Raw genomic sequence first — 15655 nt, 5'->3', positions numbered from 1 at the left:
GTTTTGTATTTATACTTTAATAGTGGGAATCAAATTAGCAATCAGATAAGGGATTAGGACTAGCAAACCTATTACAACTTGCCAACAATTGGTGTTACAAATTCTTCGGAATTAAAATCACAACAGGTTTAAATTAAATACTAACTAAAAAAAGAAACAATTTCAACCTGGTCATTTTAAAATCTCTAACTTTCTCATTATATGTGGGTTGGGAATGACAAAATTCCAAGTACTTTTGTAAAGTCAAGTCAGGGGGCACCTTCCTACCTCAGTGACATATTAACGTTTTAGGAAAAATTGAGAAATTTTCTCAAATTATTTGTTTAAAAATAGATGAGCAGAGGTTGATGTATTTCCTGGAAACTACTCTTAAAAAATATTTTGATTTGGCTGGGCACAGTGGCTCATGCCTGTAATCCCAACATTTTGGGAGACCCAGGCGGGTGAATCACCTGAGGTCTGGAGATCGAGACCAGCCTGACCAACAGGGCAAAACCCATCTCTACTAAAAATACAAAAAACTTAGCTGGGCATGATGGTGGATGCCTATAATCCCAGCTACCCAGGAGGCTGAAGCACAAAAATCGCTTGAACCTGGGAGGCGGAGGTTGTAATGAACCAAGATTGCACCACTGCACTCCAGCCTGATCAACAGAGTGAGACTCCATCTTGGGAAGGCGGGGGGGATTATTTTGATTTATAGGAAAAATAAGCTTGCTCTCTGAAGGATGAGTTAGCAGTAAACACTATAAATTTTGAGTGACAGTGATTCTCCTAAGGATGATATATATCTAGTATCATTCCAGATGCACAGAAGATAAGTTAATTTCTTACATATAATAGATGGCTAAGGGTAGTGGTTCTCCAAGTGTGGTCCCTGGCCCCATAATATTAGCATCTCTTGGGAACTTCTTAAAAATGGAAACTCCTTGAAACAAACTCAGATCTACTGAATCAGAAACACCCAGGATCGGACCAAGCAATCTGAGTTTTAAGTAGTCCTTCAAGTGATTCTGAAATGTGTTCAAGAGTGAGATCAATTGCCTAAGAGATCTGAGATTAATTCTCAGAACACACTGAAAAGGAATATGAAAGTAGACTACCACAGCCAATCAATGATTTGTATTGTTCCAATTTTCCTGCTATTGCTAGCTTTTTCACTACTTCATAATTTATCCCAAGTCATAATCTACCATGCATGTGGAAGGCAAAAATAGTCTACCCAAGTTCAAGTTCAAATATGGCTTTTAATGGGTATCAGAGGGCTGCCTCAACAATAGTAGCCCCCAGAGTAAGATGAAATACAGTGAAAGGGGGATGTACAATATCAAAATATTACCTAGGAAGCCTTTTCAAAATTTACATGCCTCTTCCCTCATAACCAGGAGTTTTAATATATAGGCAGAGGGATCGAGGACTGAATAGAGACAAATACCCAGAAAGAACTCCTTAAGTAATAGTCTAATATTAGTGTTCCTGCCCCAACCTCCACCTTACAAATGCTATTCTAAAACCTGCTTTGTGTAAAGACATTGGCATTTTTAGTCCCGCTACCCCAAACAGAACTCTTTCAGTGCCTAAAAACAATACTAAATGCAGCATAATTTTCATACATTCCTGTAAAGGAGGAAAATGAAAAGGTGTTTGAGAAGTCTTGAGATGTAGTGGGTTGCCACACTGAAAATTTTAAAACATAGACCCAATTTTATAGTAAAAAAGAATGACCACTTTAGGGGGACGCTTTCATTATCTGGGACCACTAAGGAATCATTTAGCAGAAATGGAAATTCACTTAGCAGAAATGAAAATGCACTTTGAATAAGAAGACTGAATATCAAAAGAACTACTAAGCACCTCAACTACATGTACTATTTAAAGTATATAACAGCCATTAAGAAGACAAAAAAATTTTAAGGCCTAGTTAATTGTTTACTTGCTAGTCAAACATTTAGAAAAATTTAGTCATAGAATGAATAAAAGTAACTCTATCATACATAAAAGTAACATTAATTTTCCATATGAGCTCATAAGTAAATCCACATGGTATTTGTATGGTTAATAGGATCCTGTGGGGCTGGGCGCAGTGGCTCATGCCTATCATCAGAGCACTTTGGGAGGCTGAGCCGGTGGATCACCTAAGGTCAGGAGTTCAAGATCAGCCTGGCCAACGTGGTAAAACCTCATCTCTACTAAAAATACAAAATTAGCCAGGTGTGGTGGTACATGCTTGTAATCCCAGCTACTCGGGAGTCTGAGGCATGAGAATCACTTGAACTGGGAGGCAGAGGTTGCAGTGAGCCGAGATTGCACCACTGTACTCCAGCCTGGGTGACAGAGTGAGACGCCATCTCAATTAAAAAAAAAATTTGTGAATATATTCTAAGCCACTAACTATAATCAGATAAAGATGAAGAGAAAAAGGAGTTGCCAGACAGCCTTTTCTTCCTTGTAATGGTTTACAGCTATTATAATCTATGTCTCCAAGCCACACTGCCTTATGGCTCCTGGTTGGGAACCAAAGGGGAAGGGAAAGGGTAGAAATGGATAAATAAAATCTGGTTGAGTGGCTTTATATAACATTGGGACTGAAAAAGTCTCAAAAGTTATTCAGTACTGTTTCTAAAATGCTTTCCCTAACCTGACAAAATTAATTGTATACAAGTCTAGCATTTGAAAAATGTGCTATTTCAAGAAAGTGTAACACTAAGACTAAGAGACATTTAATTGCATCATTAGGAGGAAAATTTTTTTTTTTTTTTGAGACAGAGTCTCGCCCTCTTGCCCAGGCTGGAGTGCAGTGGCACAATCTTGGCTCACTCCATCCTCTACCTCCTAGGTTCAAGCAATTCTCCTGCCTCAGTCTGAGTAGCTGGAACTACAGGCATGTGCTACTACACCCAGCTAATTTTTGTATTTTTAGTACAGGCAGGGTTTCACCATGTTGGTCAGGCTGGTCTTGAACTCCTGACCTCATGATCTACCCACCTCAGCCTCCTAAAAGTGCTGGAATTACAGGCATGAGCCACCACGCCTGGCCAGAAAACTACTTTCTAAGAGATAATAGTGTATAGTAAAAACAAGCACTTACCTTTATTTTCTTGCGATGTTTTATCTTTGGCACATTTTTATCAGCAGGTCTTACTATTTTATCTGCTTTAATCCATTCATCGTATCTAAAATTAAAGGAAATTAATATAAATATGTATAATATACACCACAGAAATAACCTATGCCATGTTAAAGAGAAACTCATATATAGAATCATAACATTTTAGAAGGTAAATGACCTTGGAAATCATCCGAGCTTCCTGAAGAGTAAGCTACCAAGGCCCAAAGAGAGGGATGTAATAACTTGCCCATGGATATAGAGTTAGTTACTGGCTGAGCCAGGCTAGAGAGCATCGTCTCATGATTCCTCAACTAGCACTGCTTACTCTGCTACAACAAAGAGAAACTGAATCCGTACAGAAGTATTAGGATAAATCGCAGTATTTTCTACATTTTTTTTTACTTTGTTTTGTTCTTAAGCAGCAGGTAGGCAATTTTTCTCTAGACACATCAGGAAGCTAAGATAACAGCTTCAGTTTTAAATGGCATTGTGTAATAGAAAAGTACCTTATTATATGGTCAATGAAAAATCAACTAGAAAAAAAATGCTTGCTCATAAAATACTAGAAAACTATTACTCTGCAAAGATTTGCAGTATTCTGAAATGCTTCCTACATATACAGACAGCTGAGTTGACAGCTGTGATGGCCTCTTGATTCAATGCTGATAGTCTTCACAATTTCATATGGTGTAAGTTACTATTAACTGCAATAAAACTATTTGTTTAAAGCAAAAGAAAAAATGACAATTTATTCATTCTTCATTCAAGAAGTATGACAGCTAGAAGTAAACATTAAAAATGAATTGACAGCCGGGCGCGGTGGCTCAAGCCTGTAATCCCAGCACTTTGGGAGGCCGAGGCGGGTGGATCACGAGGTCAAGAGATTGAGACCATCCTGGTCAAAATGGTGAAACCCCGTCTCTACTAAAAATACAAAAAATTAGCTGGGCATGGTGGCGCGTGCCTGTAATCCCAGCTACTCAGGAGGCTGAGGCAGGAGAATTGCCTGAACCCAGGAGGCGGAGGTTGCGGTGAGCCGAGATCGCGCCATTGCACTCCAGCCTGGGTAACGAGCGAAACTTCGTCTCAAAAAAAAAAAAAAAATAAATAAAAATGAATTGACATTCTCTTTTTTTGTTTAAAGTTACACACATTTCTCATAGAAAACAGAAAACTCACTGATATTTTTAATTCTAGAACATGAACACCTGAAAATGAGCTTTTAAATTTAAATGTCCTCATTGTTAGAAGCATTAAAAAAAAAAAAAGTAACAAAGTTCCCAAATCAACAAGTAAATGACTTGAGTCATTACTTGACTAATAAATTACATTCTTAGTCTAGCGCAGGCCTGGAAATGGAAAGTATCTGCAGCAAACTCCTGGGCAGTTATTCTGCTCGAACAAACTACTGGCTACAGAGAAGCTGAGGATTCATCCCCATGCAAGGGATTCTGTTTGTATGCTGGAAGATGCTGAGGGTCATAATAAGAATAAGAGGGAATGGAATGAGCTTTAGGGCAGACTTAACATAATCCCTGCTTACTAGTTATGTGGCCCTCATCAACTCATTCTCAACCTAAGGTTTAGTTATATCTGTACAAAATAAGACTACAGTTTAAAAATAATTTTAAAAAAATGGTACATACCACGTATTTTTTTTGGTGGAAACATATGGTAAATACAGGTTAAGTACAAATATATGATAAGTACTTTGAAAAGCTTTAAAGCAAGTATTCTTCTACTAAATGCACTCCTTTTGGTACTTATACTTGGTACTATCTATTATTTGGTATAGAAATCTATCTTATCTGTATATAAATATATAAAATCTATCTATGTATTTGCAGTACTTTTATCTTTCCTATTAATACCAAGAATTGTATAAGGCTTAAGAAAGCAATTTACGGCCGGGCGCGGTGGCTCAAGCCTGTAATCCCAGCACTTTGGGAGGCCGAGGCGGGTGGATCACGAGGTCAAGAGATCGAGACCATCCTGGTCAACATGGTGAAACCCCATCTCCACTAAAACTACAAAAAATTAGCTGGGCATGGTGGTGCATGCCTGTAATCCCGGCTACTCAGGAGGCTGAGGCAGGAGAATTGCCTGAACCCAGGAGGCGGAGGTTGCAGTGAGCCGAGATCGTGCCATTGTACTCTAGCCTGGGTAACATGAGTGAAACTCCGTCTCAAAAAAAAAAAAAAAAAGCAATTTACTTCCTTCCAAAATTGGGGGTATGGTGAAAAATGAAAACACCTCCATCCTCTGTAAATTTCAATGTGAATTGCTAGAAGTTGCTCTATTAGAATAGTCATGAAAAGAAGTCAAGATATCAACTTTGTTTTCTTTTGAAAACAAAATCAGCTTTCTAAATTTTTATGAGATAAACTGAAGTCAGTTCATGATGGCTGCACATAACATAATGTAAGCTAAACCAAGATATAATCATGTTTTACCTTTCTTAACCAAAGGCTATCTGTTCTGTAGCTAGTCTTATACCAGACATTTTTTACTATCAATAAAAAAACCGACTCAATTCAAGCTGGATTTTGCTATCAATTATATTTGAATTATAGTAAAATACTAGTTTTCAATTTATGAATACATACATAATATTGTACATTTGTATATTTCACATGGATCACCAAACACATCAAACAAGGAAAAACAGTTATTGCCTCATGGGTAAAGCATTACACTGTGATAAAGAAAGATTCCTTTATTACTCAGAGATAATGCATGTTGCTTAAATTCTCTTAAGAACAAGGTGGGAAGAACATACACGTAAATAATAAAATGATAGATGGTTGGTATGGTACAGGCTGGGGCCCACCACCTACCCTCTGTAAATACTATATGGTAATCATGTTCTCACCTACTCAATTATAAAAGAAGGATGGTACAAGAGGACTGGTTGCCAGAAAAATGTTTAAGTTGTAAATTTAGATGTCAAAAGTGTGTTGGAGCAAGCAGGACACACACAAAAACATAAATTCTGCAATTAGATGAAACAAACTATATAAATAGTTCTAAAATATTTAAACAGTAGTAATTAAACAGTATGGACTTTCTATTCTGTTTAATTTTAATATTAATTAATTTTAACTAATGGAATATTCTGTATGGTTTAAGAAATTCCTTAAAAAAATTCCTATAGAGTAATAATATATTATTCTAACAGGAAACATGATGTATAATATTACATTATTATAGTTATAGATCTAACTTACAGATCTATAAGTATTAACTAATATTATAACTTGTTACTTAGCTTCTTTCTATTCTACTTTCTTAGTGCTTTTTTCTGTTTATTCAAGTATTCCCTGGTTTTGACACTAATTTTTTTGGATTTTTCTTTACCTGGCCAGTTAGGCTCTCCTTGTATAAAATACAGTTATACAATATTGTTACTGTTATCAAAACTAATAACTTTTAGAACGAGAGCATATCTTAAAAATTTATCAGTGACTTTATTTCACAAGTTAAGAAATTCCAACAATGAAAGTGAATTAGAGAAGTAAATGAAAAAATTTTTAAAAAACAGAAAAGTAAATAAACAAACAAATAAATAAAGTGAATTAGAGTGCTTGCCAAAAACCACGCCTGTGGAGAATTAGAGAAGAGGAGGAAATTGACTGCCTGATAAAAGATTCTGTAACTAAAATAATGGCAGAGGGCATTCCAGGCCTCTGGAGTAAGCATAGTGAAGAGTAAGAGACCAGTGACTGTGAAGAGGAGGAAAAGGTAAACAGAACATATGAGAATTTTGGTTGAGGAAGCTTTTTCAAATTACCAATGGCCTTACCAAATACAGGCTGAGACCACTGATACAAACATATTGGCAGACACGTATTTCAAAACCTATTAAGATTTTAAATAGCATTTTCATTGTCTGATCCATCTTACAAGAAAAATAAAGATGGTCAGAAAATTAAATAACTATAAGCGATCATTGTTTTTAAAAATAAATGTTCCTTCTGTATATGCAATTACCCATTAGAGTCGTTAGAGTATTACCTAAGTATTCCTTCTATTTTCTCTATAGGATAATTTCAAATAATAGGAAAAAAAACAAAAACCACAAATTCATGTGGGGAGGCCGGGCATGGTGGCTCATGCCTATAATCCCAGCACTTTGGGAGGCTGAGGCACGCAGGTCACCTGAGGCCAGAAGTTCGAGACCAGCCTGGCCAACATGGTAAAACCCTGTCTCTACCAAAAATAAAAATTAGCTGGGCATGGTGGTGTGCACCTGTAATCCCAGCTACTTGGGAGGCTGAGGCAGAAGAATCACTTGGACCTGGGAGGTGGAGGGTGCAGTGACCTGACATCACACCACAGCTTGGATGACAGAGCAAGACTCCAACTCAAAAAAAAAAAAAAAAAATTCATGTGGGGAAAAACTCTACACGAAAATCCCACATTTCCTACAGACATTAAAATTATATAAGAAAGAACCAGACTGGTAAAATTACTGGTGCCAATTAATTTAAGAAAGCAATATTAGTGGGTCAAGACTTCTCATTCCTTACCAAGAAAGCACAGACTTGAAAGAAGAAAGTTTATTTCAGAACTATAAAACAAAGCTACAGTTAATCCTGCTTCTTCTATATAAATTTAGACTTTAAAAAATACAGTATATATTTATTTTCAATCTCACCTTGAACTGTAATTTAAAAATACAGTATATTTAGTATATATTAAAAGGAGACAACACCAAATTTACCTTAGACATAATATATAAGAAAACAGTCAATACAGATAGAAAATGGAAAATTTTAGCTCAAGTTCACACACCTTGAGTATCATAAAAAATTAAAATAGGCCGGGAGTGGTGGCTCAAGCCTGTCATCCCAGCAATTTGGGAGGCCAAGGTGGGTAGATCACAAGGTCAAGAGTTAAGACCAGCCTGGCCAACATAGCCAAACCCAGTCTCTACTAAAAATACAAAAACAATTAGTCAGGTGTGGTGGCGCACCCCTGTAGTCCCAAATACTTGGGAGGCTGAGGCAGGAGAATCTTTTGAACCAGGGAGGTAGAGGTTGCAGTAAGCCAAGATCGCACCACTGCACTCCAGCCTGGGCGACACAGTGAGATTCTGTCTCAAAAAAATAAATAAATAAAATAAAATAACTGGAAATGAAGTGGCAAAGGGTGAAACTGCAGCTAGGAAATAGAAAGCCATAAAATATTTCTCAATTTCTCCTTGGGGTACCATGTCAAGTAAGATAGATCTATTCATCCCTGAAAGTACAATCTTAAGGAATACAAGAATCTTTTTTTTTTTTCCTTTTGCTACAGAGTCTCTGCTGCCCAGGCTGGAGTGCAGTAGCACAATCTTGGCTCACCGCAGACCTGATCTCTCAGGCTTAATCAATTGTCCCACCTCAGACTCCTGAATAGCTGGGACTCCAGGCACGTACCACCACACCCAGGTAATTCTTTTATATTTTGTAGAGAGAGGGTTTCACTATGCTGCTCAGGCTGGTCTCCAACTCCTGGGCCCTAGTGATTTGGCAACCTCAGCCTCCCAAAGTGATGGAATTATAGGCATGAGCCACCACATCTGGCAGAATACAATAATCTTAATAAGTAAGTTGAATACAAACCTTTTGGTTTTAAAATGCTTCCAGACCAGCCTGGACAACATGGTGAAACTCTGTCTCTACAAAAAAATACAAAAATTAGCTGGGCATGGTGGTGCACGCCTGTAGTCCCAGCTATACTGACGGCTGAGGTGGGAGGACTAATTGAGCCTGGAAGGTTGAGGCTGCAGTGAACATCTGCAGTGACTGTGCCACTGCACTCTAGCCTGGGCAACAGAGTGAGACCCTGTCTCGAAAAATGAAATAAAATGCTTCTAGTCTTTATCTTAGACATCCCCAAACACTACTGATACTGTGTTCTTCTCCCAGCTATACTGGCCATCCCTGTACAGGGTCTCTCCAATATTCATGACTCTGCTTTAAGTATCATACAAGAAATCAACATATTAGAGATCACATTCTGATAGAGTCTCTCCTGTGTAGGACGAATGCTAATATTATAATAGCAATTACGAGCAAAACATCTCCCAAGAAACCACCTTACTGCTAAATAGCTGGATTTTTCCCTAAGAATAGCAGGTCCATTATATCTTCAGCTCTCATGTTTAGTGATAATATAGCTGGAAAACTAGGAGAGAAACTTAACGTTAGTGGTTGGCCTAAAAATAAATTAAAGTGGCTGGGTGTGGTGGCTCACACCTGTAATCCCAGCACTCTGGGAGGCTGAAGCAGGCGGATCAACTGAGGTCAGGAGTTCAAGACCAGACTGGTCAACATGGTGAAACCCTGTGTCTACCAAAAACACAAAAATTAACTGGTCGTGGTGGTGCATGCCTGTAATCCTACCTACTCAAGAGGCTGAGGCAGGAGAATCACTTGAACCCAGAAGGCAGAGGATGCACTGTGCCAAGACTGTACCGATGCACTCCAGCCTGCGTGACAGAGCGAGACTCTGTTTCAATAACATAACATGAAATAAAATAAATTGTCTTGCAACTTTAGATTCAAGCAATAGAGTTTTCTGAAAATGTCTGAAAATCCAGGTAGACTGGATTGTATATGAACTATCCTGGCTTTAACTGGTCTTAACCTTTAGGAATCGTAATTGGAAGATCATAATTGGCCTTTTCACGATATCAGGAAATAAATTAATTTTGCAGGCCACAAGGGAAAGAGAATTACTAAATGCTTCCATTTAAAAAGAAATATTGAAACAAACAAAAAGTATTAAAAAAAAGAAATATTGAAACAAACAGTATTAAAACAAATATTAAAAATAAACAGAGTTGAAAAATTAAGACAGTAATTAGCCCACACATTTTCAATTCAGTTATCAGTACAATCAATAGAATTAATTCTACAGATGGAATCTAAATAAGTATCTTATTGAATATTTATCTAAAGTACTAAGGAAAATATTTTGAAGGTATATACACGACTTGTCTAAGAATATCTCTATTGAGATCACTTAACATTCAACTAACAAAACAAACATAAAAGAACACATGCATGATAAACTCATTTAACTTCTGAAGATCTAGTATGTTCCCTGACCTATACAAAATTAAGTAGAATGAATTTTATTTATTTATTTATTTATTTTGAGATGGAATCCTGCTCTGTTGCCCCGGCTGGAGTGCAATAGCAAGATCCTGGCTCACTGCAATCTCTGACTCCTGGGTTCAAGCAATTCTCATGCCTCAGCCTCCTGAGCAGCTGGGATTACAGGTGTGCACCACTACATCCAGCTAATTTTTGTACTTTTAGTAGTGATGGGGTTTCCCCATGTTGGCCAGGCTGGTCTCAAACTCCTGACCTCAGGTGATCTACCTACCTCGGCCTCCCAAAGTGCTAGGAAAACAGGCGTGAGCCACCACGCCCAGCTGTAGAATAAAAAATTATATGAGACTCCAAGACTGTAATGTATTAATTTGACAAACACCTCTTAGGTACCTACTGTGTAACAGAGTCTGCACTAGGCACTGGGTACTCAGCAATGAATCAACAAACACAGCTCTTGCCTGCAAGGAGCTTACAATTTAACAGAGAAGACAACACTAAACAAATTGTAACGACAAATTGTTAATACAAACCTTCTGAAACTTTCTGAAAGAAGCCATCACACAGATATTTGATTTTTAAAATGTTTTAAAATATTCATACAAAGCTAAAAGATACCATTCAGAGACCATAGCATACTTGCTCTCACCAGAGAAAAATAGGAATTCTAAAAAGAAAGCTTTATGACTTTTGTACGGATGCACTGGCAAATTACGTAAGAAATCATTTTGTAGTAATAAAAACGAAAAAGAATGTTAGTCAACCAGACATACTACTGAAATGGTTAATATGCCCGTATCAATTCAGCTTTTGGTTCTTAAACCCAATTTAAAAATAAATATTATCAACATATAGTTAATATATAACTAAAAGGCACAGTCTGAGAGATTTAAAAATAAATAGCATGCAGAATCAAGGTATTTTAAAAATAACTTCATAAGTAAAATCAAATTACCATAATACTTAAAACTCCACTCTTTGAAATATGTATACAGATTATAAGATAAAAATCTAATAACCAATCATTAAGTAAAATGTTAAAATGATCTATATTTTGTTTTCTATATTGAATAGAGTCACTTAATAATTGTTGCACAGTATGTATTTTATATCTTGCCTCTCTATAAACAAAAAAGTTAATGTAGGTCATATAATTAGCTTATTTGGTTTTTAAAAACTCACATATAAAGTAGAAATTTGTACTGTCTTAGGAAAGGGATTTCCTCTCCTGAATTAAATAAACACAAGTATGACGAAATAATAGGAAAAAACACCAAGTCATGATGAAAAGCAGTGTTATTATTAATTATAAACTTCATAAGCAATTTTATCAATATTTACCTACTTTATGAATTTTATATAATCTGTTTGTATGTATTTTAATCTGATTGAATATCTAAAACAAGATTTTTGAAAATAACTGATCATAATTTATTGCTTTTAATCACGTACCTATAATAAAGTGAGACAAAAATAAGTCATATATTATTCAAAAATAAAATTCCTAAGTATGCTATGAACATTTCATATTTCTACTTAATATAACAGTTAAATCTACATCAGAGAGACAAAAATGGTATTCCTCATACTTAAGAAAATAACGACAGAATGATAGAATCATAAATATTATAGCATAGTCATATTTAAGATTTGACATAAACGGCTCAACAGAATGGCATAGTAATTATATTAACAAGTTTTCTTATGCAATTTAACTCTATAAAATAAAACAGAAGTATAGGTCTTTAGGCAGAGGTAATATGTAATAATAAGAACACTAATAGGGCATTTTACCAACGCTTACAAAAGCAACTGCAAATGGTTAACTATGGCATTAGCTGCATACTGTAACACAGAAGCTAAGTTTTTTAAATTCCCCAAGAGTATACTTTGTTAATATTTGATAAATTTATGGAATTAGTTTTTTGTGCACACTTAGAAATACCAATGTGCCTGCCAATCTACAAAACTACTGAATGAAATAGGTCCAAGTTTAGTAAACCTCTAAGATGAATGAACAAAAAAAAGAGAAACTAAAACCCATTTGAGAACAACATATAATTATTAATTTTTTTTCATGAAGGAAATGTTTACGTTCTTTTTTACCCAAAATGAAAAGTCACTCTCCTAAAACAAATTTACAGGTACGGAAACCATTGTCAAATGGTCTTCATTTTATAGGCCTCTGACTTATGTACTATAGAAACAAGGCAGACAATTTCCCATGGTACCTTGCTTTCTATCATTACCAGGACAAGTATTTCAAAGAAGATTAGAACAACTTTGTACTCTGTTTCAATATTCCTAAATCCAATGGCATACACAATGGAAGTATAGCAGGGATCAGATTACCCAGAAGTAAAAGAAAAAAGAAATAAAATGAAGGACACAAAACATTTTAGAGCAGGAAAGAACAAAGAAATTAAGCTGAAAAGTGACATTAAAAAATTTTAAAGGACAAAATGAGACTAAGAATAGACACTTTGGGAGGCTGAGGGGGGCAGATCATAAGGTCAGGAGTTTGAGACCAGCCTGGCCAACATGGTGAAATCCCATCTCTACTAAAAATACAAAAATTAGCCAAGTGTAGTAGTGGGTTCCTGTAGTCCCAGCTACTCAGGAGGCTGAGGCAGGAGAATCTCATGAACCCGGGAGGCAAAGGTTGCAGTGAGCCAAGACTGGACCACTGCACTCTAGCCTGGGCAATAGAGCAAGACTCCATCATCCAAAAGAAAAAAAAAAAAAAAAAAAAAAAGATAAGTCACAGAAAATGAATATTTCTAATCAAATTCCTTCCAGTCTCTCAGTCTCTACTCCATTTTGTTTGGTAAGAGATGGTCTCTTTATGTGACCCAAAGATGTCACCTATATCATATACAAATATGAACTCAAATTAGATCAAAGGTGTAAGTATTACAGCTAAAACTATAAAGTTCTTAGAAGAAAATATAAAGGAAAAATTTCAGAACACTGGATTTGGCAATGTTTCCTTGGATAAAGCATCATAAGCAAAGGCAACAAAAGAAATAAACATTTGCAAATCATATATGTGATAAGAGATTAATATCTAGAATATATGAAGAACTACAATCCAACAACAAAAAAACAACTGACCAATTCAAAAACGGCAAGGATTTGAAGGAACGTTCCTCCAAAGAAGATATACAAATGGCTAATAAGTACATGAAAAATGCTCAACTGTAGTCATTAGGGAAATGCAAATCACAACCACAATGAGATAACTACTTCACACTCACTAAATGGCTATAACCTCCAAATTTTCTTAAACAGAGAATAACAAGTGTTGACAAGGATGCAGAGAAACTGGAACCCTAACATTGTTGGTGAGAATGTAAAATGGTGTAGTCTCTGTGGAAAAGTTTGACAGTTCCACAGAAAGTGAAACAGAGTCACATATTAATGAGTTGAGAAGTGGCTCCAGTGAGAGGATCAAGCTATATCTGTCCCAATCCTCTATTACAGGTATCGCTTTAAAAAACCAGTGGCTTTTATCTGGAGTCTAACTTCTGCTCTACTTCCATTTTGTTGTCAGGAGGTCCAATTTAGTCCACGTTCACTTAGTACTTACCATATGCCAAATGCATACATTTCTAGATGTGGTAAGGGATATTAGTGGAATAGATATGAAACAACAATTTTTTTTCATATTTTAAAATGAAGTTCACTTTTATAATAATTAATATGGCCCTGATGTAGAAAGCTTGAACAATTAAGAAAAAAAAAATAACAGGGAGGAGAAGAGAGCTGAAATAATTTACTCAGAGTCCTAGGGGAAAGTTATATTCCAGGATCCTTTGGCTCAGAAAAATAACTTAGAAAAATTCAATTATCAGAAATGTGACTCAAGTTAGGATTGGAAAAATAGGAACAGAAACCAAAAAAGGGTTAAATGGATATCAGAAATAAATAGAAGAACAATTAAAAGAGAGAAAATGCATAAAGATGAGGAAGAGACCAAAAATAATTGAGGAGTAATTTCTTAATTTTGAGAAAGGAAGGAAAATAAACAAGAAAACTGGTTGTAGCTGGAGCCCAAGCAAAGTATATCATGGAAGGAGTGATCAACTGACTGTAATGCCACCAATAAGTCACATAAGAGAGCAAGAAAAGCAGGAGGAATTTACCTACAAAGGGTCACTAGTGTTCCTGGTAAGCACAGCTGTGGAGACAGTGAACAAAAGGCTGGTAAGAATGGGTTTACACAGAAAAAGGAGAGAAACTGAATAACAAGTTAACTTTCAAATAGTTCTGCTGAATGGAAATGGAGCAAAATGTCACAGTAGGAGAAGGCAGGCTCCAGAAAAGGTTTTTCTTGAGATAGGAGAAATAACCACAGATCTGTAAATATTGGCAATGACAGAACAGAGTAAGAAAACGGGCCATGTCTTTGATCAGGCAAGAAGGAATGGCTATTAGAAGACTGGCTTCAGACAGTAGCATGATTGTATATCTATGGCTAAAGATGAAAACACACAATGTGGCAGCAAATGCAGGTAGGTAGGCACATCTAATGAAGTCTGCAGAAATGTTTTTCTTGTTTCTATTTCTCAGTATGTACAAAGCAAGGTCTCACTAGCTGAAAATGAGAACAGGGAAGAGGTTTTGGGGATATGAAGAGATCAGCAGCAGTATGAAATAGTCTTCTAAGAAAATAGGAGAGTGAATGGAAGAAGGACATAAAGAATTAAGGACCCACTTGAGGTTCACAGTTATGAATTTAAAATAAGAACAGTCACTGCGGTTGCTTGCTTTACTCCACCCAGGATTGGCTGCACAGGTGCAGGCAAGGAGCAGGAGAGTTAGATTTAATCAAAGTTCTTGTGGTTTTGTCAGATGAGTAAAAAAAAAAAAAGGAGAACAAAAGAAGAGCCAGAGTCAAAAGCAGTGATTATAATAATCAATGACCAGAGAATGTAAGCAGTAAGAGAAGACAGAGGGCATTATTAGGGTGGAGAGGTAATGGGTGGTAAGATCAATGGACCATCAATTTTGCTGGGGTTAAATGTCCTGTCTGGACTATGAATACCTTAATAAGGTCCACTTCTTGGTATCTTTGGTGACAAACATATACTTGGCACACAGCAGATATTCAACTTATGTTTGGAAAATAAAAAAATACAAATTTGATTAAAAAAGCAACTGAATGATATCAAAAAGTAGAACTGAATCCACTCATTTGTGAAAGCCTTTTCCCAGGTTTCTTCAACCCCTAACTCGTTCCCTCCCAGAAGGATTTAATTTGCTTGGAGAAAATATTTTTTAAATGTAACACATTTTTAATTTCAAATAATATATTTCGCATAATTTATCTTGTTTTCAGTTCTCTGTAACTGGTAACATGAACTAGGGTCATTGTGATTTATTTAAGAGTTTTACAGTTGAAATTTTAGTGTCTCTTTTACTTCTGGGTTCCCATTAACAC

The 15655-nt window shown here is 36.1% G+C and overlaps 1 protein-coding gene across 7 annotated transcripts in view; it reads right to left on the bottom strand.

The window, feature by feature from the left end:
• The window catches only part of ARID4B (AT-rich interaction domain 4B), a 174087-nt gene that overhangs the window by 32190 nt on the left and 126242 nt on the right, over positions 1-15655 (bottom strand). For all 7 annotated transcript variants that reach the window (XR_004257943.1, XM_032242303.1, XM_032242302.1 and 4 more), the window contains one exon: positions 3089-3173. Coding sequence is in view for 6 of the 7 variants with exons in the window: in XM_032242303.1 (XP_032098194.1) it covers positions 3089-3173 (85 nt within the window). In the remaining variant the exon portion in view is untranslated. The remainder of the gene's footprint in view (positions 1-3088; positions 3174-15655) is intronic.

This window comes from Sapajus apella, unplaced genomic scaffold (assembly GCF_009761245.1).
Source record: "Sapajus apella isolate SASKATOON/1434 unplaced genomic scaffold, GSC_monkey_1.0 scaffold49, whole genome shotgun sequence".
In the NCBI taxonomy this organism is placed as follows: Eukaryota; Metazoa; Chordata; class Mammalia; order Primates; family Cebidae; genus Sapajus; species Sapajus apella.
Note: the sequence above shows the minus strand (reverse complement) of the source record. Positions and strands in the feature narration are given on the sequence as shown.